The 18,960-nt window shown below is 38.9% G+C and overlaps 2 protein-coding genes across 5 annotated transcripts in view; one reads left to right on the top strand and one right to left on the bottom strand.

The window, feature by feature from the left end:
- The first annotated feature begins 224 nt into the window (after positions 1 to 224).
- Positions 225 to 2,122, top strand: LOC112154062 (cytochrome c oxidase subunit 6B1). 2 transcript variants are annotated; one of them, XM_024284674.2, is made up of 4 exons: positions 225 to 380; positions 801 to 913; positions 1,060 to 1,160; positions 1,926 to 2,122. In XM_024284674.2, the coding sequence occupies exons 2-4, from the start codon at positions 808 to 810 to the stop codon at positions 1,977 to 1,979; spliced, it is 261 nt and encodes an 86-aa protein (XP_024140442.1). In that variant the 5' UTR covers positions 225 to 380; positions 801 to 807; the 3' UTR covers positions 1,980 to 2,122. The 2 variants fall into 2 exon arrangements, with proteins under 2 accessions (XP_024140442.1, XP_036072922.1); XM_036217029.1 differs by lacking the exon at positions 225 to 380 and adding an exon at positions 436 to 578.
- Positions 2,123 to 2,201: 79 nt separating this feature from the next.
- The window catches only part of katnip (katanin interacting protein), a 19,019-nt gene continuing 2,260 nt past the window's right edge, over positions 2,202 to 18,960 (bottom strand). Inside the window, exons 3-28 of one of the 3 annotated variants that reach the window (XM_024284670.2) lie at positions 17,675 to 17,760; positions 17,260 to 17,423; positions 16,823 to 16,935; positions 16,646 to 16,747; positions 16,333 to 16,494; positions 15,995 to 16,235; positions 15,802 to 15,915; positions 15,554 to 15,705; positions 14,196 to 14,302; positions 13,965 to 14,061; positions 13,670 to 13,879; positions 13,369 to 13,506; positions 11,008 to 11,836; positions 9,206 to 9,997; positions 8,928 to 9,136; positions 8,239 to 8,317; positions 7,693 to 7,870; positions 7,446 to 7,611; positions 7,171 to 7,337; positions 7,019 to 7,083; positions 4,538 to 4,648; positions 4,241 to 4,380; positions 4,067 to 4,168; positions 3,834 to 3,994; positions 3,364 to 3,449; positions 2,202 to 3,292 (exon numbers count right to left, since the gene is read on the bottom strand). In XM_024284670.2, the coding sequence (XP_024140438.1) occupies positions 3,234 to 3,292; positions 3,364 to 3,449; positions 3,834 to 3,994; positions 4,067 to 4,168; positions 4,241 to 4,380; positions 4,538 to 4,648; positions 7,019 to 7,083; positions 7,171 to 7,337; positions 7,446 to 7,611; positions 7,693 to 7,870; positions 8,239 to 8,317; positions 8,928 to 9,136; positions 9,206 to 9,997; positions 11,008 to 11,836; positions 13,369 to 13,506; positions 13,670 to 13,879; positions 13,965 to 14,061; positions 14,196 to 14,302; positions 15,554 to 15,705; positions 15,802 to 15,915; positions 15,995 to 16,235; positions 16,333 to 16,494; positions 16,646 to 16,747; positions 16,823 to 16,935; positions 17,260 to 17,423; positions 17,675 to 17,760 (4,830 nt within the window). In that variant the 3' untranslated portion in view covers positions 2,202 to 3,233. Of the gene's footprint in view, positions 3,293 to 3,363; positions 3,450 to 3,833; positions 3,995 to 4,066; positions 4,169 to 4,240; positions 4,381 to 4,537; positions 4,649 to 7,018; positions 7,084 to 7,170; positions 7,338 to 7,445; positions 7,612 to 7,692; positions 7,871 to 8,238; positions 8,318 to 8,927; positions 9,137 to 9,205; positions 9,998 to 11,007; positions 11,837 to 13,368; positions 13,507 to 13,669; positions 13,880 to 13,964; positions 14,062 to 14,195; positions 14,303 to 15,553; positions 15,706 to 15,801; positions 15,916 to 15,994; positions 16,236 to 16,332; positions 16,495 to 16,645; positions 16,748 to 16,822; positions 16,936 to 17,259; positions 17,424 to 17,674; positions 17,764 to 18,960 lie in introns of all 3 variants that reach the window. The other 2 variants (XM_024284672.2, XM_024284669.2) reach the window with 2 other exon arrangements.

An 18,960-nucleotide genomic window follows, 5' to 3' on the forward strand; every position in this document is an offset into this window, starting at 1 on the left:
AGTGTACACGTTTTAACCTGACAGATAAAAAAGCAAATACCAGTAAATGATTGACGCGAGTAAAGACACAAAAAAATACTTCCGCGTTTGTGAAAACATACATATGTGCTCGGAACTATAATATGTTTACCTCAAATAAAAATAAAAAATACATTTTGAAGTTATTATACTAAAAATGACTTTGGACGAATACTGTCTGAGTGTGTGTGATCATCATTTCAGCGTGACCTGAGTCCGCCATACTCGTATCACGGAGCCTCACGGTCGCAGCACATCCAAACCGGAGCGCACGCGCGCATCGCGCATTGTTTCTTGGAGAAACGTCACAAATTTAACCTTCCGGTATAAAGTCACTTTCATATCGAGCTAGCTACTCAAAGGTAACGTTTACCTGCACGCGCTCACCTAAACTATCTGTGTTTATTTAAACGAAACCCTTTGAAATGTAATTCGTGTGTTTTTAGGTTAGACTTAAAAAAAAAAAGAATTGAAGAATGTGGCGCCGGTCGGATAATTAAAGGAAAAGGAAGGAAATAGATTAATGTGTGTGGCCTGAAAGTCGATTTCTAACCGCCAAGGTCATTTAACATCTGCATTATTCGTGTTTGATGTTCTTATCGTGGCTATGGAAAGATTTTAAATGTTTAAATGGCGTGTTGCTGTGGTTAAATATGGATGGGATGCTCACTTTCAGAAACAACAGCACAGAAAATTCCCTAATCTATGCTAATCCTAATTTGAAGCCAACGTCTTTTTATTTATTATTATTATTTTTTTTTACCATTCTAATCTCTCGGCAGAGTGAAAATGGCTGAAGACATTGAAAACAAGCTGCAGAACTACCGCACTGCTCCCTTTGACGCTAGATTCCCCAACCAGAACCAGACCAGAAACTGCTGGTCCAACTATGTGGGTAAGACTACATGAATATCCTGAATGGTATTCTTAAAATAGATGTTAGGCTGTGAATTAATACACCTAACAAGATTATGTTTCTGTATATTTCATTGATTAAAAACCCAGTTTTCTACATTTAATTCTGTTTATTTCTGTTGATAGATTTCCACCGCTGTCAGAAAGCGCTGGATGCTAAAGGAGTAGACACAGCCCCCTGTGAGTGGTACAGGAGGGTCTACAAATCTCTTTGCCCCATGTCCTGGGTAAATATATCCCATAATTCTTAGCCTCTGTGGGAAAAAAACAGCAACAAGCAGAATATAAAAAGCCTCTGCTATATATAAAAAATAATTTGAATTGTCATGGGGAAACCTTGAGTAATTCTTGAAAGTTTCAATAAATCCAAAAATGGAAAGAAAAAACAAACTTTAAACTTGTTTGGAACCGTCTCTAGTTCTCACTGTAACAAAATTCTTTAAAAAAACAGAGAAATTGACTAAGTTTCAGAGCTGAACTATTTTCTTCACTGAAAAAAGTGAAACATTTGATCAATTAACAAAAGTTCTGTCATTTGTTACATTTAAAATGATCCGTTTTCATCCAAATAAAAATGGGAGTTTATGGTTTATTCAACTTTAAAATTTCAATTGATAAAAAGTAATATTTTTAAATGTAACCAATCATGTTTCACTCATTTCCATGGAACCGGATGAAGAGTTAGTTTAAAATATGTGACCAACAATAGTTACCCTTGAATGGACTTAAAATATGTGCAGGCAATGCAGTTTTTTTGGCATCTTTGTATGATTTCCATCAGTTTTTGTACTTGGTTGCATGTAAATATGTGCAAATAATATAATCTAAAGACAAATATGACCAAATATTGCCAAAGGGGGGACATTTAATTGAGTGGACTTCACCAAACAATCTATAAATGTTGACTGTTACCTGCGTTCAAGCACAAATAAAATCATTTAATTTGTTTGTTTTCCAAAAGTGTTGATCCTGTGTAATCATTGTCCCTGTAGGTCCAGAAATGGGATGATCAGCGAGATGAGGGGACATTCCCGGGAAAAATCTGAAGCTGCAAAGGTGTCATCTCTTCAGCTAAATGTTTGTACTGCTGTGCCTCAGGAGCACACTAAACCCGAATGCTTATTCCTAACACAAACCAAGAAATGTAAAACCGATTTGACATTAAAAACTCAGGAGATATAGTTGCAGAGTTCATGTTTGTTGTGTATTTTCCTCTATCTGTGGTCAATTTCCATGACTACCATGATCAACTTCATCAAATGCATAAATCTTCTTAAAAGTTTATTCATTTCAATAAACTAACATCAAATACACATAATAAAGATTAGAAAAATAAATATTCAAAATAAACTAAGCAGTGGTTGCTGTTCCAAACAGCATAACTGATATACACAGTAATGAGCATTGCTGCTGTTCTGAAATTAAATACATAAAACTGCATTTCGTGTACAGTTACTCTCAGGAGTACAGAGTGCAAAATCGTTGGTACTGGGGGTTTAACAAACAGTACAAACTCCTCCAAACAAAACTCTTATTGAGGACACTTCCATGCAACGTCTCAGTACAGTAGATATCGATTAAAGAAGGGTACAATACTATCTAAGCACTATAGTGGACTATATATTTCCCTTATACACCATCCTGCTCATCTTGAGGTAATCGAACAGCATTTGCATAACAGATGTTTCGTATAGACTTTTTAAAATCGTAAAGTTCTGCCTCCACAAAACAGCATCTTTGATAAAGGATTGCAAACTTTTTAAAGTCAAATATGGGCTCAATCAGACACGTGTTTGCATAACTTTACTTTTTCAACAATGTACCTAGTATTTATAATAATCATTCATATAAATTTACTAAGTTGAAAACATCTCTCTGTGAGATTTTGAGATCATTTGTGGATAGAAATGGGTGGCTGCATAGCTTTACATCTGGCTTTTCATTAGAATATATGAGGATGGGTTCAGCTCATGAGTGGACACAAACACTGACATCCTGATGCGAGTATATTTATAAGATCTTTGAGCGATTATGTCAGAAGCAGCATTAGTATATGCAGCACAAGATTCACACGTAGCAGCCACATGTACAGTGTTGAGTTTAGGCACGATTAAAGGGCTGGTAAAACGCAGCGACTCGTATTCTCCTGGCACTGTGGGAGGGGACGAAATCAAAAAATAAAGCGCGTCCATGCTCCGTCCACTCAGTGTAGCCATTAGGAGTCGTAGAAAAGTGGCTGCTGGTTGTTGAGGCCCCATTTTTTTAATGTAATTCTGCCTTTTTATGTGTCGACTCGTCGGTTAGTACCTCCTCTTTCCGTGTTTTCCACCATCGGTCATGCAGGTTTTAGGCCGAAGAGCTGAAAGCAAAGAGTTTTGATGTTAAGTAAAACCAAAGTTTTATACGAAAGCCGCTGTTATCCTAAATCACCTGGATCTGCCGTTTGCTTTTTCTTGCTGTGATGAACAATCTGGTTCTCGTTGGTCATCTTCACGTCCTGGTCCTCCACGTGATTACTGCACAGCAGGAACAAGATAATAGCAGGCCATTTCAGGTGAATCATATATAAGTATATATATTTTTTTGTTGTTTTCCTGCACAAACTTGAAGCTCTGAAAACAAAATACACGGAGGGGAAAAAGAAAGACGTCACAAGTCAAGCACGTGGAACTGCGGGAGGTGGGATCGTCGTTACAGGGATTGACCACAGGGAGGTGCCAACATCGAACTTTCTGAGCTCTGTTACTCACTGGGGATGGTGTCTGCTGCCACGAGGGCTGAAGTGAAGAATAGTTGTTCAAAACTACTGAGTTATTGGAGCATGGATTCTTTTTCATTTGGGACAGTTTTAACTCATTCACAAAAAAAAGTAGATTTGATGAATGAAAAAGCTGGAGTACCTGATGACCGTGTTTCTCTCACGGTGAGCGATGTAAGCGTCGTCTGTGAACAAGATGGTGTGGTACTGCACCACTGGATCACAGGTGGGCAGGATTCCCTGTGCTCGGGGGTTTACGCATTCCAAGATGCCGTTATAAACCAAAAGGTCGTCCACTAGTAGCTACACACAGACAGTCATGGAGTTAAAAGTCTAAACAGATTAAAAATTCACACAAAAAAAAAAAAAATGTACCCCAAACTCTTTAACTCCTCTCTGAGGTGTCTTTGAATAATTCCAGAGCTTAATCATGGAAACGGTTACCGGCTGATCAAAGATGATGTAGACCCGGTTCACCTGCATCACAAACCACATGTTGACACTTTGTTCAACAGCAAAAATTCATCAAAAATATTTCTTCCTTCTCACCAATCCTGGCAGCACGGGCGCTAACCACATATGTCTGCCATCGTGGGTGTCGTTGATTCCATCTATTAATTTATCAGGAGTCCTTACATCACCGCTGATGTTGTCCAACACATTCACACTATCTGGAAATGCTGCGATGTCTGGTGGACCAAATGTTGAGGACAATGCGGTATGAATAATTCAGAAATGCTGGCGTAAGCTCCACAGACAGTCTGTTTTTAACAATCCTGTGACCACACGGAGTTTGAGTGATGGATCTCAAAAGCAGAGGGTGCAGATAAGTCAATAAAAGGATACTGTTGTCAGAGAGGTTGATCTTCTCGTGGTTCTGGTTGTAGAACTCCAGGCCGTTCAGACCAATGTAGTACGGATCTCCCCAGGTAGTTAAAAGCTGCAGCTGAAATATGACTGATAAGTGATGTTAAAGAACAAATGGAACAAAAAAAAGCATGCTCTATCACAACGTAGACTCTATTTTAAGGCTGCCACGATTAGCCGATTAGTCATGATTATGTCAACTAATAGAATAGTTGAAGACTGATTTAATAGTCGATTAACCATTTTTTTTTTTTTTTTAAATCTCAAAACTTCGGTGCATGCTAATACCACGTCTATCATTTTCTTTGACACACGTGCAGTAGTGCTAATCCAGGTCAGTAGTGATGTCACAAGAATTTATAGGAAGCAATGGAGCTAAAAAGTGGGAAACATAAAAATAACAGAAAAAAAACAAAAGTGTCCAAAGCAATATGTGCAAGGCAGAACTTGGGTTCCACCTGAAGAGGAAGCACAACGTGACTGAGTTTAACGCTGAAGAGGGATCATCGTCTAGTTAAGCTAAGCTAACTTTAGCGCAAACAGAGAGAACATGTATTATCTAAATGTTTTCTGTGCATCCCTACAACCTCTACCCAATCAGAGCGAAATGTCTCTGCTGAAGGGAACATCTGCTCTGATCAAGTTTTTCTGCAAGACATGAAGAAATGCTAACTTTCCAGGCTACGAGCAAGAGCATCGTACAGTTTAGATACAGTGTTGTGAAATTGAATACAGTTGTGAAATTTTAGCACCAAAAAATGAACTTTAGTTATATTTGAGTCATTGAGACCAAAGCTTTATCTTTTGTGAAAAATAGTTCAATTTTTCAGATGCTGACCTCCTTTGATTTAAGTCTTGTTTTAATGCCAGAAACAAATGAAGAAAAGAAGCTGTGTGATTTAACAAAAGTTTAATTCACTATTGTCTTTACTTTTAGTTAGCATATACTTCAATTTTATCTAATCGTGGTTAGTTACCATATACTTCAAGTTTAGATAATAATAGTTCGTTAGCATATACCGGTACTTCAAGTTAAGCGAATGATGGTTAGTTAGCATATACTTCAAGTTTAGCTAATTATGGTTAGTTAGCGTATACTTCAAGTTTAGATAATAATAGTTAGCATGTACTTCAAGTTTAGCTAATAATATCGGTAGTTCGTTACCATATACTTCAAGTTAAGCTGATGATGGTTAGTTAGCATATACTTCAAATTTAGCCAATTACGGTTAGTTAGCATATACTTCAAGTTCAGCTAATAATAGCTAGTTAGCATATACTTCGAGTTTAGCTAATTATGGTTAGTTAGCAATTACTGCAAGTTTAGCTAATAGTAGTTAGCATTAACTTTAAGTTAAGCTAATAATAGTTAGCATATACTTTAAGTTAAGCTAATGATGGTTAGTTAGCATATACTTCGAGTTTAGCTAATTATGGTTAGTTAGCAATTACTGCAAGCTTAGCTAATAATAGTTAGCATATACTTCAAGTTAAGCTAATAATAGTTAGTTAGCATATACTTCAAGTTTAGCTAATTATGGTTAGTTACCATATATTTCAAGTTGAGCTAATAGTAGTTAGCATATACTTCAAGCTTAGCTAATAATAGTTAGTTAGCATATACTTCAAGTCAAACTAATAATGGTTAGTTAGCATATACTTCAAGTTTAGCTAATTACGGTTAGTTAGCATATACTTCAAGTTCAGCTAATAATAGCTAGTTACCATATATTTCAAGTTTAGCTAATGATGGTAAAGATATGTGTTTTACTTCAAGTTCATGCATGACCCGAAAAGTCATCTTATCAAAGACAAATAATAATCTGTGATTAATTGACTTTTATAACAATTGTTTGGGGCAGCCCTTCTCTATATTCCAGCAAATGGTCTATTTTATTGTGTTTTTAAGTCTTAAGAATTATTTCAAACTGTTTCACAACCACTGTTGACACTCTTCTAGACCAAAAAGATAATTTGACCTAAAATGAGTTTCAATGACAGCTAAACAAAAGTAAAGAAACTCAATAAATGAGGAAACATGAACAGAGAAAAAAAAGGAAAGTAAAAAACAGAATATTTGAACAATATATTTGTATAAAACTATAAAGATGTAAGTAATTTTTTTCCCGTCAAATGTCTTGTCTGTTCAGTAAACTTTTCATTCTTTTAAAGCTGTTATGCGGTGATACATTTGACTAGGTGCTTAGGTTTAAATTTGTTTACCTTTATGACAAGTTTTCTTTATTTTGGAAAAGAAAAACAAAAAGCAGCTTCCCCAATGCTTTGTTTGGGTATCAGACTGTCTTTATAAGTTTGTTCTATTTCTAATTTTAGAGAAATAGAAGGTAGATGGAATCGAAGTTGTTGGTGACAATGTCTAAACATTTATGCTGTAAGCTAATAAAAAAGGAAATTTAAAATAGTCAAACCATAAAGCTAAATTGATGTAGAAAAGGATACATCCACAAGGCATTATGGGAGCTTCATAGTCCATGCTGGCCAGCTCCTGCCTCTTGGAACTTACTCTACAATACAAACGTTACAAATATTTAATTAAATTGTGACCAGTTTGGTTTAAAAACAAAAGTTTCTGGAGATGTTTTATCTTATACCTGTGAGATTCTGTGTTATTCTTATTATTTATTGGCGTCTGAAGGAAGTCGATAAAGAGGAGCTCCTGGGCAAAATCAAAGTGACAGTTGCCGGGTCCTTTCCTGATGAGGAATCCTTCCACTGGAGAGATTGCAACATCGTCCAAAAACAAATGGATGACTTTCACCTGAACACACAGATTTATAAACTTACTTGATGTACTCATTATTTTGAAGACCCAGAACTGCATTATTTTATTGCTTCTTAAACAGAAAAAGTACGAGAGAACTCTTACCCCTCTGTACGAGTCCTCAGGAGACTTGTTGTAGTTCCAGATCCGGAGCCCAGCAATAACCTGGGGTTTGGTGAAGGTGATGCTCAAAATGTGGGGCTCTCCACAGGAGAAAGGAATCAGCCACATGTGCTCGTCGTCTGTGGTGACGTTGTGGCCGTCTATTAGCCTGAATAAGAAAAGGAGTTTTTTAAAGACTGCCCCAGCACATTCACTTCAGCACTGAGTGTTTGGACTCCGTCGGACGTACTTATCGAGGGTTCGCAGGTCATTTTCGTACTCCTCTAGGTCGTTGAGGTCCCTCGGCGAGGCAGCCATCATGCTGAGATCTAAAGGTAAACTGTCACCATTTTTACCCACTACTTCCAGGCCTGTGAGGCCCACATAGTGGGAGTCTCCCCATGTCGTCACCAACTCTACTCTAAGGCCTAGAAGGACAAAAGAAGATATGATATTCTCAGATCATCTTTAGATGCGCTCTCGAGGATCTTTTCTTAATGGTTTTTTTTTTTGGCAAAATGTGAAAAAAAATGTGTAGTTTTCTAGGACATTGTTTCTGTGGAGCAACCCCACCCCCACTTCCCATTGCTTAAAGCTCAGAGCAGGGAGGTTGTGACCCACCTAACGTATTTTCTATGCAACAAATTATCTCTTTTTTAAAGATCTGCTCCTGATTCACAATAATTTAAATAAATAAATACTCAGAAATGCAATTTTATGCTTAATTTTCTTCATATATGTAATTAATAATCAGAAAATGTCACAAGAATATGTTAAAAACACCTAAAATACTCACACTTTCCAGTGTACATCCCAGGAATTTGCTCCACATTCTCCTCATAATGGCTCAAGGGATACCTCAGTGGCTGTTTTAGCTAAGAGAACAAAAAGCCATATTAGTGTTTTTTAAATTATTTAACTGCTTTTCTTTTTTTTTTTATCCATGTTGAAATCTTAAGGTTTTAACGTGTCTTTAAATCAGGGATCTCATCTCAAAATGGCGGCCCGCGGGTCCATTAGCTAGCCCCAAGTTGATATTTTACGGCCCTCGCCTTAATAGGAAAGTTCAATGTCTACTGAGCAATATCTTCTGCATGTCCATGCTGCTTTGATGATAGCTTTGTATTTGCTTTGTGATGTTTCAACTTCCTTTATGCTTAAAACTTTTGCCATTGGATCTGGTCGTCAGAAAAGTCCTTAGCAACAGTTGCTAGCGTTGTTAGCTCCTGTCGTTTCACACCACACGCAGAAGATATAGGCATAAACAAATGTTCAATAAACTTGTTCAGTAGACATAGACAATGGACCAAAGATACAGACAGTGGACACAAAAACAATTTTTTGGGCACAAATGGAACCCCATACAACCCAACCTTAACCAGAATTCAGTTGCGCCAAGATAAATTGAGTTAGAGAACCCTGCTTTAAATGAACAATAATTATTTTTGTCAAATGGTAAAAAAGTAATTGGTGAACTCCTCTTACACTGAGGTCTTCCTCTCTGAATCCAGCCTGAGTGAACGGCCGTTCTTCTCCTTCGCCGTCAGCGGTGCGCGGCCTCTGCAGCTCCTCCTCAGACGCCAGGCTCTGAGGACTCTCAAATTCACTGAGGAAGGTTTCATCGTAACGAGACATGGCTTCCAAGATCTCATCATCGGTAGTGAACAGGATGGTGTCTCCAAACTGGTCCAATTCTACAATGACACCAGAATGAGTACAAAGGAACAGAAGTGTAGATTTTGTGAGGCTTCGTGGTCAGATACCTCCGGAGAGCGTTCCAGACGCTTTGGCGATTTCCTCTCTGAAGATGCATCTTCCATCGAGCAGCATCTCCACCTCTCTCACACCGCGGAACGAGTGAATGCGGGACTTGTTGTAGTTCCAGATGCGGATCATAGCGATCTGACACACACCTCCAAAGTCCATGAAGATGGTGTGGTTGCGTCCGGGGGTAAACGGCGCTAGCCAAAGGTGCATGTCATCCTGGGTGCGATTAATGCCGTCGATTAAGTTGGTGACCACCCGCGGATCCTTGCCGTACGCCGGGAGAATGTTGATGTCTGGGGGGTTGGCGTGGATATGAACAGGGCGGAGGGGCTTCCCAGAAGAGCTGAACACCTCGATGCCATTGAGACCTACATAGTGGCGATCTCCCCACGTGGACAGAATGTTTATAACCAACTTTTGTCCTTGTGGGAGCACAGGGATCTCAAATTCGTCCTCTCGCTCCGCAGATGGATCATCTTCAGAGACGTCGCACGTTAGCCCCTGAGAGGCCAGGGGAGTCGCCGGGCTTCTGGGAGGAACTGTCGAGGCGTTATTCTGCACCGAGGGGTTATCCAGTCTCTGATGCTGAAGGAATTCGTCAAAGATGTCGCCTTCAAAGCTCATGTTGGAGATGCGTCCCCGCTGACACTGGTTGAACTTTACGAGCGAGTCCCAGGACTCCCTGAGGGTGTCGTCCTGCTGGCTGTGCAGCTGGGCCCGGGAGCTGCTCTGCCTCCTGCCGGGGTTCACCAGGGACATCGGGTCTTCTAAGGAATAAATACCAGACTCTAGAATAAATATACACAAATAAAGTGAAATAAATAAAACCTTAAACCAAGTCTTTCTGTTTATCTTCAAACAGAGCATGTCCAAAGTGTGTTTGTTTATTTGGACACTAAAATACTGAAAATAAACATCTGCAAGCGCTCTGTTGAGAGGTCCAAATCCACGGTCCCAAAAGTCTATAATTCATGTCAAAAGATAAGATTGATTAATAAACGGTAGAATCTCTCAAAAATAAAGGTTTATGACAACATTTTAACTAAAATGAATTTAAAGGTGTGTTAGCTTGTGAGCAGCCAGTAAAAATATAAATGGAAGGAGCTTCAAACCAGAGGTGGGAATCTTAATACACCTCCTGATTTGACTATGATTCAGGAGGAAACAATTCAATTATAAAATAATAATCAATGCATCCAGGATCTGCTTTTTTTATTTTTTATAAATGATTCTTTTTTCTACATTATTACTTCTTTTTCTCCACCAAAGACAAGATCTGTTTAACTTTTGTTGAGAAAAAAAAACATTTCTGACATGAAAAATATTTCATCTGATAATCAAAAATCTTTCACAGCATTAAAAGTGAAAAATTTCCCCAGAATTCAACAACCTTAGATAAGAAAATGTTAGGTTTTATCATTACATCAGCTTTAAATGTCAAACAAAAGTGTGTGTAGCTATCAGCATATTGTGATTTTGCAAATTTGCTGCGTCCCTACATATTTAATTTTGCTGTGACATAACTTGCACTTTTATCCGATTGACCTTCGACACGATGAAAGCCAAATGCTTTCAAACAGTCGTTTTAAGCACATTCGGAGCCGGTCGGATGACGAGATCTGGAAGGTCAGGTGCTCTTCAGAAATGTCAGAGTGAGTTCTGCTTGTTACTTTTACTTTAAATCTTATTATTTAAAAAAAAAATTGATTATATAAAATTCATAAAACAATTCAGAATCATTTATGGATCATAATCGATGCATCTAAAAATGGATTCCCCCCCCAGCACCACTACAGACCTGCGTTTGTCCCTGCTGCAGCCCTCTGCTCCTCTGCTCCAACGACTGACGGACTTCTGAAGGAGCTCCTGCGTCCGCTGACGGGTCTTTCTGTCTTTGGCTCCAAAAACTCTTCCAGCAGGTTCGCACTCAAGTCAAAGGAGCCTGCCTTTTTCTGCCCCCCATTGGCTACCCCCCGACACACTCGGCCCGGGTTACAAGGCAGTTCTGGTAGCATGGAGGAGGATGAGGGTGCTGGTGGTTTGGACTCGCCAGAGTGCTGAGGTACCAGCCAGCGAGGCTTCTCCCTGCTGGCTTCACAGCCCTCTGGGGCGCCTCTGCTTAGAGGCTGCAGCCACTGGGGGGCAACCCTTGAGGAGGATGGCTGAGTGGTGACCGTCTGGTCCAGAGGGAGCAGCTGCTCGACCTGCTGTCTCGGAGAATGAAATTCGTCTGACGAAGCCAGGTCAAAAGAGTTCTTCTGTGCGGAGGAACGCCACGCAGCAGCGGCTGACGGGATGACGGGCAGCAGGGGCGTGTGGGATTTCTCCTGCATGTCGACCAAAATCTGCCCAGCTGCATCCGACGACGCTACGGAACTCCTGTACCGCTGCATGCTGCCGCTCTCTGCCCCCTTCCTGTCGTCATAGTGATGGGGAGTCGCCCCTCTCAGATTGTGGCCGGAGCACACAGGGGTGGAGAAGGACGACTCTGGGACCTGGAAATCTTGAAGGTTGATGGTGGTGCTGTAGTCAAAGACTTGACTGCCGCAGCCCTTCTCCAGCTCGCCGTCAAACACCAGGGTGCTGTTAAGGTAAAGCTTTACATGGCGTGCTCCTATGTCGAGGTCCTGCAACAGACACAAGTTTGACTGATCTGAAAAAACAGTTCAGCTTCAACAAAACCTCTGCACAAAGCCTAAAACATAAAGAGAAATACTTTAAAGTTTCTGTTTTTGACACATAAATATAAGGCAGTAATATCAAACATGCTAAGATAGCAATAAGTGATGTCACTACAAACTAAATCAGCCTATTCTGTCTCAAACTTACCTCACACGCTCAAGCCCTCCTTCACATTAAAATACTAACAGGTTAGAAGTAGATGTGACTTTAATGAAGCTACAAAACGATCTAATGAAGCCTTTGTACCCCCTTTATGAGCAGAAACTGCTCAAAGACAGAAGCCCACGCCGCGCTAATCCTCCGGCTAATCTCTCAGTGTTCCACATTTGGGTGGACTGACTGTCAGCTTAGCCAACCACAGCTTAAAGACGAGCACTTCCCTCACGTAACCAACAGTCACCCCCACGCCAGCCACATGCAAGCTGGTGAAGCCCGCTGACCACAGAACTCACAAACCTCATCAAAATGAATTTGAAATTAGATTTAGAGTCCGCCTATGATATTTTTTTAACGTTCTCAGTAGTGTTTTATTTATGATTTTAAAGTTTTTAACCAAAAATCAACAACCTTAATGTCTTCTAAAGCATTTTTGATGTTGATCTGAAGCCTCTGTATGGAGTCAAATCAGGATCAGCTTAAAGTGAACGAATAAACAGATTGAAAACTTAAAAAAAATAGACATTAAAACTGAAAAAAAAGAAAAATTGTAAATTAAATCATTGTAAATTAATAAAAAAAACTTGAAAAGAAATGCTTTGAAAATTGGGAGAAAAAAAAGAAAACTTGAAATAAATCTTGAAAATTGAAAAAAAAAAAATACTCAAAACTTGAAATAAATATTGAAAATTTAAAAAAAAATTTTTTTTTGAAAATTGGAAAAAAAATACTGAAAACTTAAAATAAATATTGAAAATTGGAATAAAATACTGAAAACATGACTAATGTAAAAATTACCAATTGAAAAATAATTTATCCATTAGTAAAAGCTGCTTTTTTGAATTTTCAACTTTTTTTTTTTTGCTTTTCTGAATTTTCACTCTCAGTCCTGAGTTTACAGTTCAAAAACATTTTCAGTTACAGCCTATTTTTCAAGTTTTTCATCTGTTTTTTTGTTCACTTTAAGCTGATCCTGATTTGACCACAGAAATGTGAACATTTGACTGCAGTCAGTGTGAAGATACCATCTTCTCTTCTCCAGCACCTGAGCTAGACACACTAGCCGGACCAGATGAGGGGTTTAGTGAATGTGCGCATGTGCCGTAAAAACGACTCATTCATTCAAACAGAGCGTGTCTGCAACAGTTTGATTGACAGCAATCAAAAAGGAGAAATACTCGGAAATGCAAAAACAAACTGATTTCTTTTTACATTTGTTCTCTTTCATAAGAAAAACGCTACACATACTATACATGTTAAAAGCTCAAAAAACACGATTTTCTTCGGAGGAAGACTTTAAAGAAACATTTAAATCACATACTTTGAGGCTTCTGTTGTAATTCCAAATTTTGATACAAGATATTCCAAAATCCAGAGAGCGCTCCATGTTTCTGATGATGAAATAAAGCTGGATTGGAGGGTGGAAAGGGCAGGTCCACATGTAGCGCTCTTTAGTTGTCTGTCCAAAAACGAGAAGATGGATCAGCAAATGTTAACCAGCAATACATTTCAAGTCAAGTTGAAACCATGTGTAACATAAGGTTTAACCTCAATCTTGGGAGAACCAGTGTGACTGAATAAATGAATGAACAACTATTTAATTTTGAACCGGAGACGTCCACCTTCATTTTTCCGTTGACGAGCGCGCCCAGGTTCCCTGGGAAGTCGGCATTCCTGATGTCTAGGTCATGAGGCGACACATAGATCTTCTTGTTTCTGCGGCAGAAAAACTGCACCTCGGTCAGCCCGACCTGGAGCAAGTTCCCCCAGTTTGACAGGATCTCCATGGTAACGTATAACGCGGGAGTGACCTCTGCTGGCGACTGCCCTCTCTGCAACAACACCAAACCACAGTTGGTGTAACGCAGCATTATCAGGATCATTCACTCGGATCTGTGAGACGTGTTGCTGACTCACAGCCTGCTTGCTGTGATCTGACTTCATGGTGTGAGAAATATTGTGGCTGGGTCCGGCGTCGAGTTTCTCCAGGGCTTTGAGCAGCGTCTGTTGTTGCCTAAACAGAGTTTTTGACACCGTGAGCTTGTCAGCTTTGTCAGCTGTGTGACGGCTGAGCCCCGCAGCAGCTAAAACCCTTATGTAAAGTAACTGAGTTACACCCAAAACGTTTTCACTGAATTGCCGTCATACCTGGGAGCCATGAGCGTTATTCGCTGCATTGCCACAGTGACATTGTTCTCATCCTTGTCGTGTTTGCTGTCGGGCTTTAAGCCATCCATCATTTGGTGTCCCAGAGTCTGGATGAAACAGCAAACAATTGACAGCATAAGAAGGAAGACGCAGTAAATGTGTAATCTTAAAGACCCACTCCAGTCATTTTTTAATCTATCGTTAAAGTGATCTTTTAATTTTGATGACGATTTTAGCCAAAATTTAAAAACTCACGTTTTCTAGAGACAAAGTTCTGCAGAGCAGCAGTAGTTCTAGTAGATCTAGATAAAGTCAAGGCCCGGGGGCCGGATCGGGCCCTCCAGATCATTTTATTTTATTATTAATGGTCCATGTTATCTTGTATTTATTTCTAACTTGTCTAATTTTGACAAAATATATTTTTATGGACAGTAAAATATTGAAAGTTATTTAAGGTTTAAGTTTATTTATTCTGGAATAATATTCCTGCTTTTTTATTATTCATAATTATTCATAAGGTTTTTTTAGGCTATTTTTGGAGTTTAGCTAATATCTCAGCTACGTGCTAGCTGTTTTGACTAATTTAGGCTTTTCTTTTTTAGTTTTTTAGGCTGTTTTGGATTTAGGCTAAACTTTACATGCTAGCTGATTTGGCTAATTTAAGCATTTTTTTTACTTGTTTAGGATATTTTGAAGTTTAGTTATTTTTTCAGCTATTGCTAGATGTTTTGGCTAATCTAAGTTTTTTTTTTTACGTTTTTTAGGCTAATTTTGCATTTAGCTAATATTTTAGCTGACTATCAGCTTCAGCGTTTTCAGCTATCAGTCTCAGTGTTTTTAGCTATCAACTTCAGTGATTTCAGCTATCATTTTCATCATCTTCAGCTATCAGCACTAGCATCTTCAGTGGCCAAATTCAGCTTACAGCATTCATACTAGCATTATTGCAGGTAATGCTATATATCTAGTTCATAATTATTTTAAAAATTTACATTTTTAAAGTTTTAAAAAATGTAGTTTTAGAGTGTTCAATAAATGTTTGTCCTTTTCGGCCCCTTGACCTAAGGTGTGTTTTAGATTTTGGCCCCTTGTGGGATTGAGTTTGACACCCCTGATCTAGTAGATGCATCAGAAAGCTTGTAGCAGTAGCTTCTATGTCACACCTAAAAGCTCTTCCCCACGGCATTTTTGAGTCTGCTCCCGATTTGTTTTAATAAATAAATACTCCAAAATGTAATTTTAAGCTTAATTTTCTTTATATATGTCCTCCATTATGAGAAAAATACCACAAAAACAAGATTTTCATCAGAGTGGGACTTTAAGGAAAGGCACGGTAAATACTAGGGGGTCAAACGGACCATGTTTCGACTGAAGAGCTCGGCGTTCTGGAGGGAAGCGTTTTCTTTCTGTATTGCCTGGCACACCATGTACCGCGTCTCCTCCGAGTCTCGCTCTTCCACTGAAGCCTTTCTAGTGGCTGACAGGGATCTCTCCAACTGACTTCTTGGCCCTTGATGAGAAACACATTTTTTTTCAAAGCTATTTTTATGGACTACTGCAAAAAAAATCAGATTTTTACATTTGAAAATTAAAATGTGCAACTTACTCTGACCATCCCAGCCGTCTAAAGTTTTGCTCTTCACCAACACAGGTTTGACTGGTATAAAGGTGTCAGCGCTTTCTTTCCTTTTTGCAGATAGAGAGCGTTCAATTTTATGCCCTGTAAATCCAAACACACAAATTTCAGGCATTTAAAATTTGAGTTTAAGAAGATGAACAAATAGAGAAACAGACTTGACCTTTTGGTGAAGGTCCGAAATCCAAAACGATGAGCTTTGTTGAATCAAAGTGACTCTGAGTCCGGCTTGGTTCCGAGTTGGAGGAGGACTTGGAGGAGGAGAGGGGGAGCCCGAGCTCATCCAGACTCTCTGTGCTGTCCTCTCTCTCTATCTGCTCCTCTACCCACTCCTCATCCGACTCCTCCCCGGCTGAAACGCTGCTGCTCCGTCGCATGCTAACCTCCAAGTTCCGGCGCAAAACCTAGTTGAGACATCCAAAAACGTATGTAGACGATTTATAGTATCTAAATATTCAAAATTGACCATATATTTGTGTTAGCTTGAAATCCTCTGTTTACCTTCACTTCCTCAAGGTTCAGCAGCACCTTCTCTGCATGCTCCTGGCTTGTTTGGCCTCCCTGGCTCTCAGGCTTGGAGCTGAAGGAGCGTGAAACTTTGCAGGGGTCTCTCTGGCAGCAGGGACTATGAGGGGAGCGAGGACTTGAGAGAGGACTAGAGCTCTGTGCAGAGTCACAGTCGTCGGAAAAGAAAAAAAAGGGAAAACATGAGGAGATAGAGAGATGCTGAGTGGTTGAGACAGCTACATCTTACACACAATGCCTCCCCTGAAAACACCCACACATGCTGTCTTAGTGGGAATCGTCACCCTACCTCCATGTCTACGCTTTCATAGGGCTCAAAATCATCAGAGTAGCGCGTCTCTGGGGTCAGTTTCAAAGTTAGGCCATCCTCTGTTCGTATTTCAACTGAATTCTAAAGACATGAAAAGGGAAATGAAAAGGTCTAATCTTGTTTTTATTTTCTGTTAAATTGAGGAATGATATATACCTGCACCCATTCTTTCCTCTGAGCCTTTTCCGGGGCAGTTTGGCTCCTCTTACTGTTTGTCTGGTCCTGAAAGCGGCTACCTCCAGTTAGCTGGTGGGCGCTTCTACACACATCTGCAGATGAGTCACAGCACAGAGAGGAGCATGAGGAGCAGACTGCTGCCTCAGAGGAGAGGCACACATGCAGATGGTGCACAGCACATGCAAAACAGGGAAAAAAAAGTAAATAAATAGTCGCCGCAAGCTACAATTGTCACTTCTATTTACTCACGATGACTGAGCAGAGAATCAGAGCATGCAAACCACAAGCTGAGGAAGAGGTGGTCTTTAATTGATGCACCAAATATGTTTCATATGACAGAACTATGCAGCCCGATTTAACTGTAACTAACAACCCTTAAAATTTAATACATAAATAAAATTGATTTCTAAACATACCAGCTGCACGTGTGGGCAGAGAGGAGTCTGGCTTTTTCTTGGGGCCTTTGAGCTGCTTTTTGCTACATTCAGCATTGGCTCCGTTAAGATAAATTGAAAAACCTTGTTCGAGCCGTTCCAACTCAATCTCTTTGGGGTCTTTTACTCTGAGGCGTTTTAAGATTCTGAAAAGCAAAGAAAAATGTTCAGCCCCTAAAAAATAAAAGTAAAAACCTTTAATATATAACTATTTAAACTTCCTGTTTTAAATCAAAATCCATAAACTTTACAGCTAAACCACAAGCAAAATGTATTTTTCAAAGCCAAGAACCAAACTAATCAGTGTAGCTGCTGGACACCACTGAAAGTCAAACAAGATCATCTCCTCTGTGAAATCCAATCTGGCCATCTGGATCTGCCTGTGCTCACACTTCACCTGTTTTTGTGTTGGAGGGAGATTAAATATTCATCCAGAGTGTCATCTCCAGCAAAGGCAGGCTTCTCCGTTTGGCACTTCTTAGTCTTCTTTTGGAACACATGCATAAAGCAAACCACATGCGATCAGGGGGTCATTTAAAAAAAAAATGCAGCTGATGGAACAAAAATGTACTACTTTTTACACCAGTGTTCACAAATAACCTAGTTGTAAACATAGAAACATTCATACGTGCAACTTTGCAACTTTAAAAATAGAATCGAGCTTGTAAAAAAACAATAAAACATAATCACTAATAATGACAGAAATGAGATTTGCTGCTGAGGGATAAAACATTTTTTTATAGTACATTAAAGCTATTGTCATGACATTGTATGTTGATGTTTTTATACAAGGGTGCACATTTTTTAATCTAGTCGTATTATGCTTCTAAAAACACTGAACAATAAGGGTGTGCCGATTCATATTAATATGGTTTACTCCTTATCAAAATTTGTGTTTGCTGCTGATGTGATTCATAGTCGATATTTGGTCATTTTGAATGATCCAATTCACCTAACTAAAATCAATCCAGGACATCTTTAGCCAAAAATTCATCCAGTGTAATAAACACCTGAACAGTGCAGGTGAAGTTTTCCAGATAACTTGTATTTTTTGCAAGATAATCAAGTATAAATTAAATATAAAAGTAAACAAGAACTAATTTCAAATCCATTCACATTTTAGTTTCATAAAGTTCAGCTCACTGTTGTTTTTCCACATCAAAATAATACAAAAGCAACATTATTAGAACACGATACCACACTGGATTGTCCCATGCCATTACAAATTGAACTGTAAGGATGGTTTGAACATTTTTTTTGCTACAATCATGTGTGTTGTCAGCTTATTTTTACATATAGTAAAAAAATAAGCCCACATATTTTCCAAAATCCTTATATATTTAATATCGAAACAATTTAATTAGCAACTTTTCTTAAATAGATCGACCTGGTTGGATTATAGGAACATAATATAAAGAACAAGCAAGATATTTGAAATAAGACGCTGCAAAAATGTTCTGATTGGTAGCTAAATGCAGAATTTACAGCTTAAAGTCTCACAAATATGAATCTTTGTGCCTGATTTGATGATTAACTTGATTAAAAATATCAACAATAATCCGATATGATGAAGTAGTAAATAATGTGCACCTAAAAATAATATTTTACACGTGGTTATAGACAAATTAGGGCTGCCACAAACGATTATTTTAATAGTCGAATAATCACCGATTATTTTTTCCG

The sequence above is a fragment of the Oryzias melastigma genome, linkage group LG19 (genome assembly GCF_002922805.2).
Source record: "Oryzias melastigma strain HK-1 linkage group LG19, ASM292280v2, whole genome shotgun sequence".
Taxonomy (NCBI): Eukaryota; Metazoa; Chordata; class Actinopteri; order Beloniformes; family Adrianichthyidae; genus Oryzias; species Oryzias melastigma.

Bases quoted from the DNA above. Each gene is read 5' to 3' on its own strand.
- LOC112154062 (XM_024284674.2), top strand. From the start codon at position 808: ATGGCTGAAGACATTGAAAACAAGCTGCAGAACTACCGCACTGCTCCC. The intron at 914-1,059 runs GTAAGACTACAT...TTCTGTTGATAG, and splicing joins CTGCTGGTCCAACTATGTGG to ATTTCCACCGCTGTCAGAAA. The intron at 1,161-1,925 runs GTAAATATATCC...TTGTCCCTGTAG, and splicing joins CTCTTTGCCCCATGTCCTGG to GTCCAGAAATGGGATGATCA.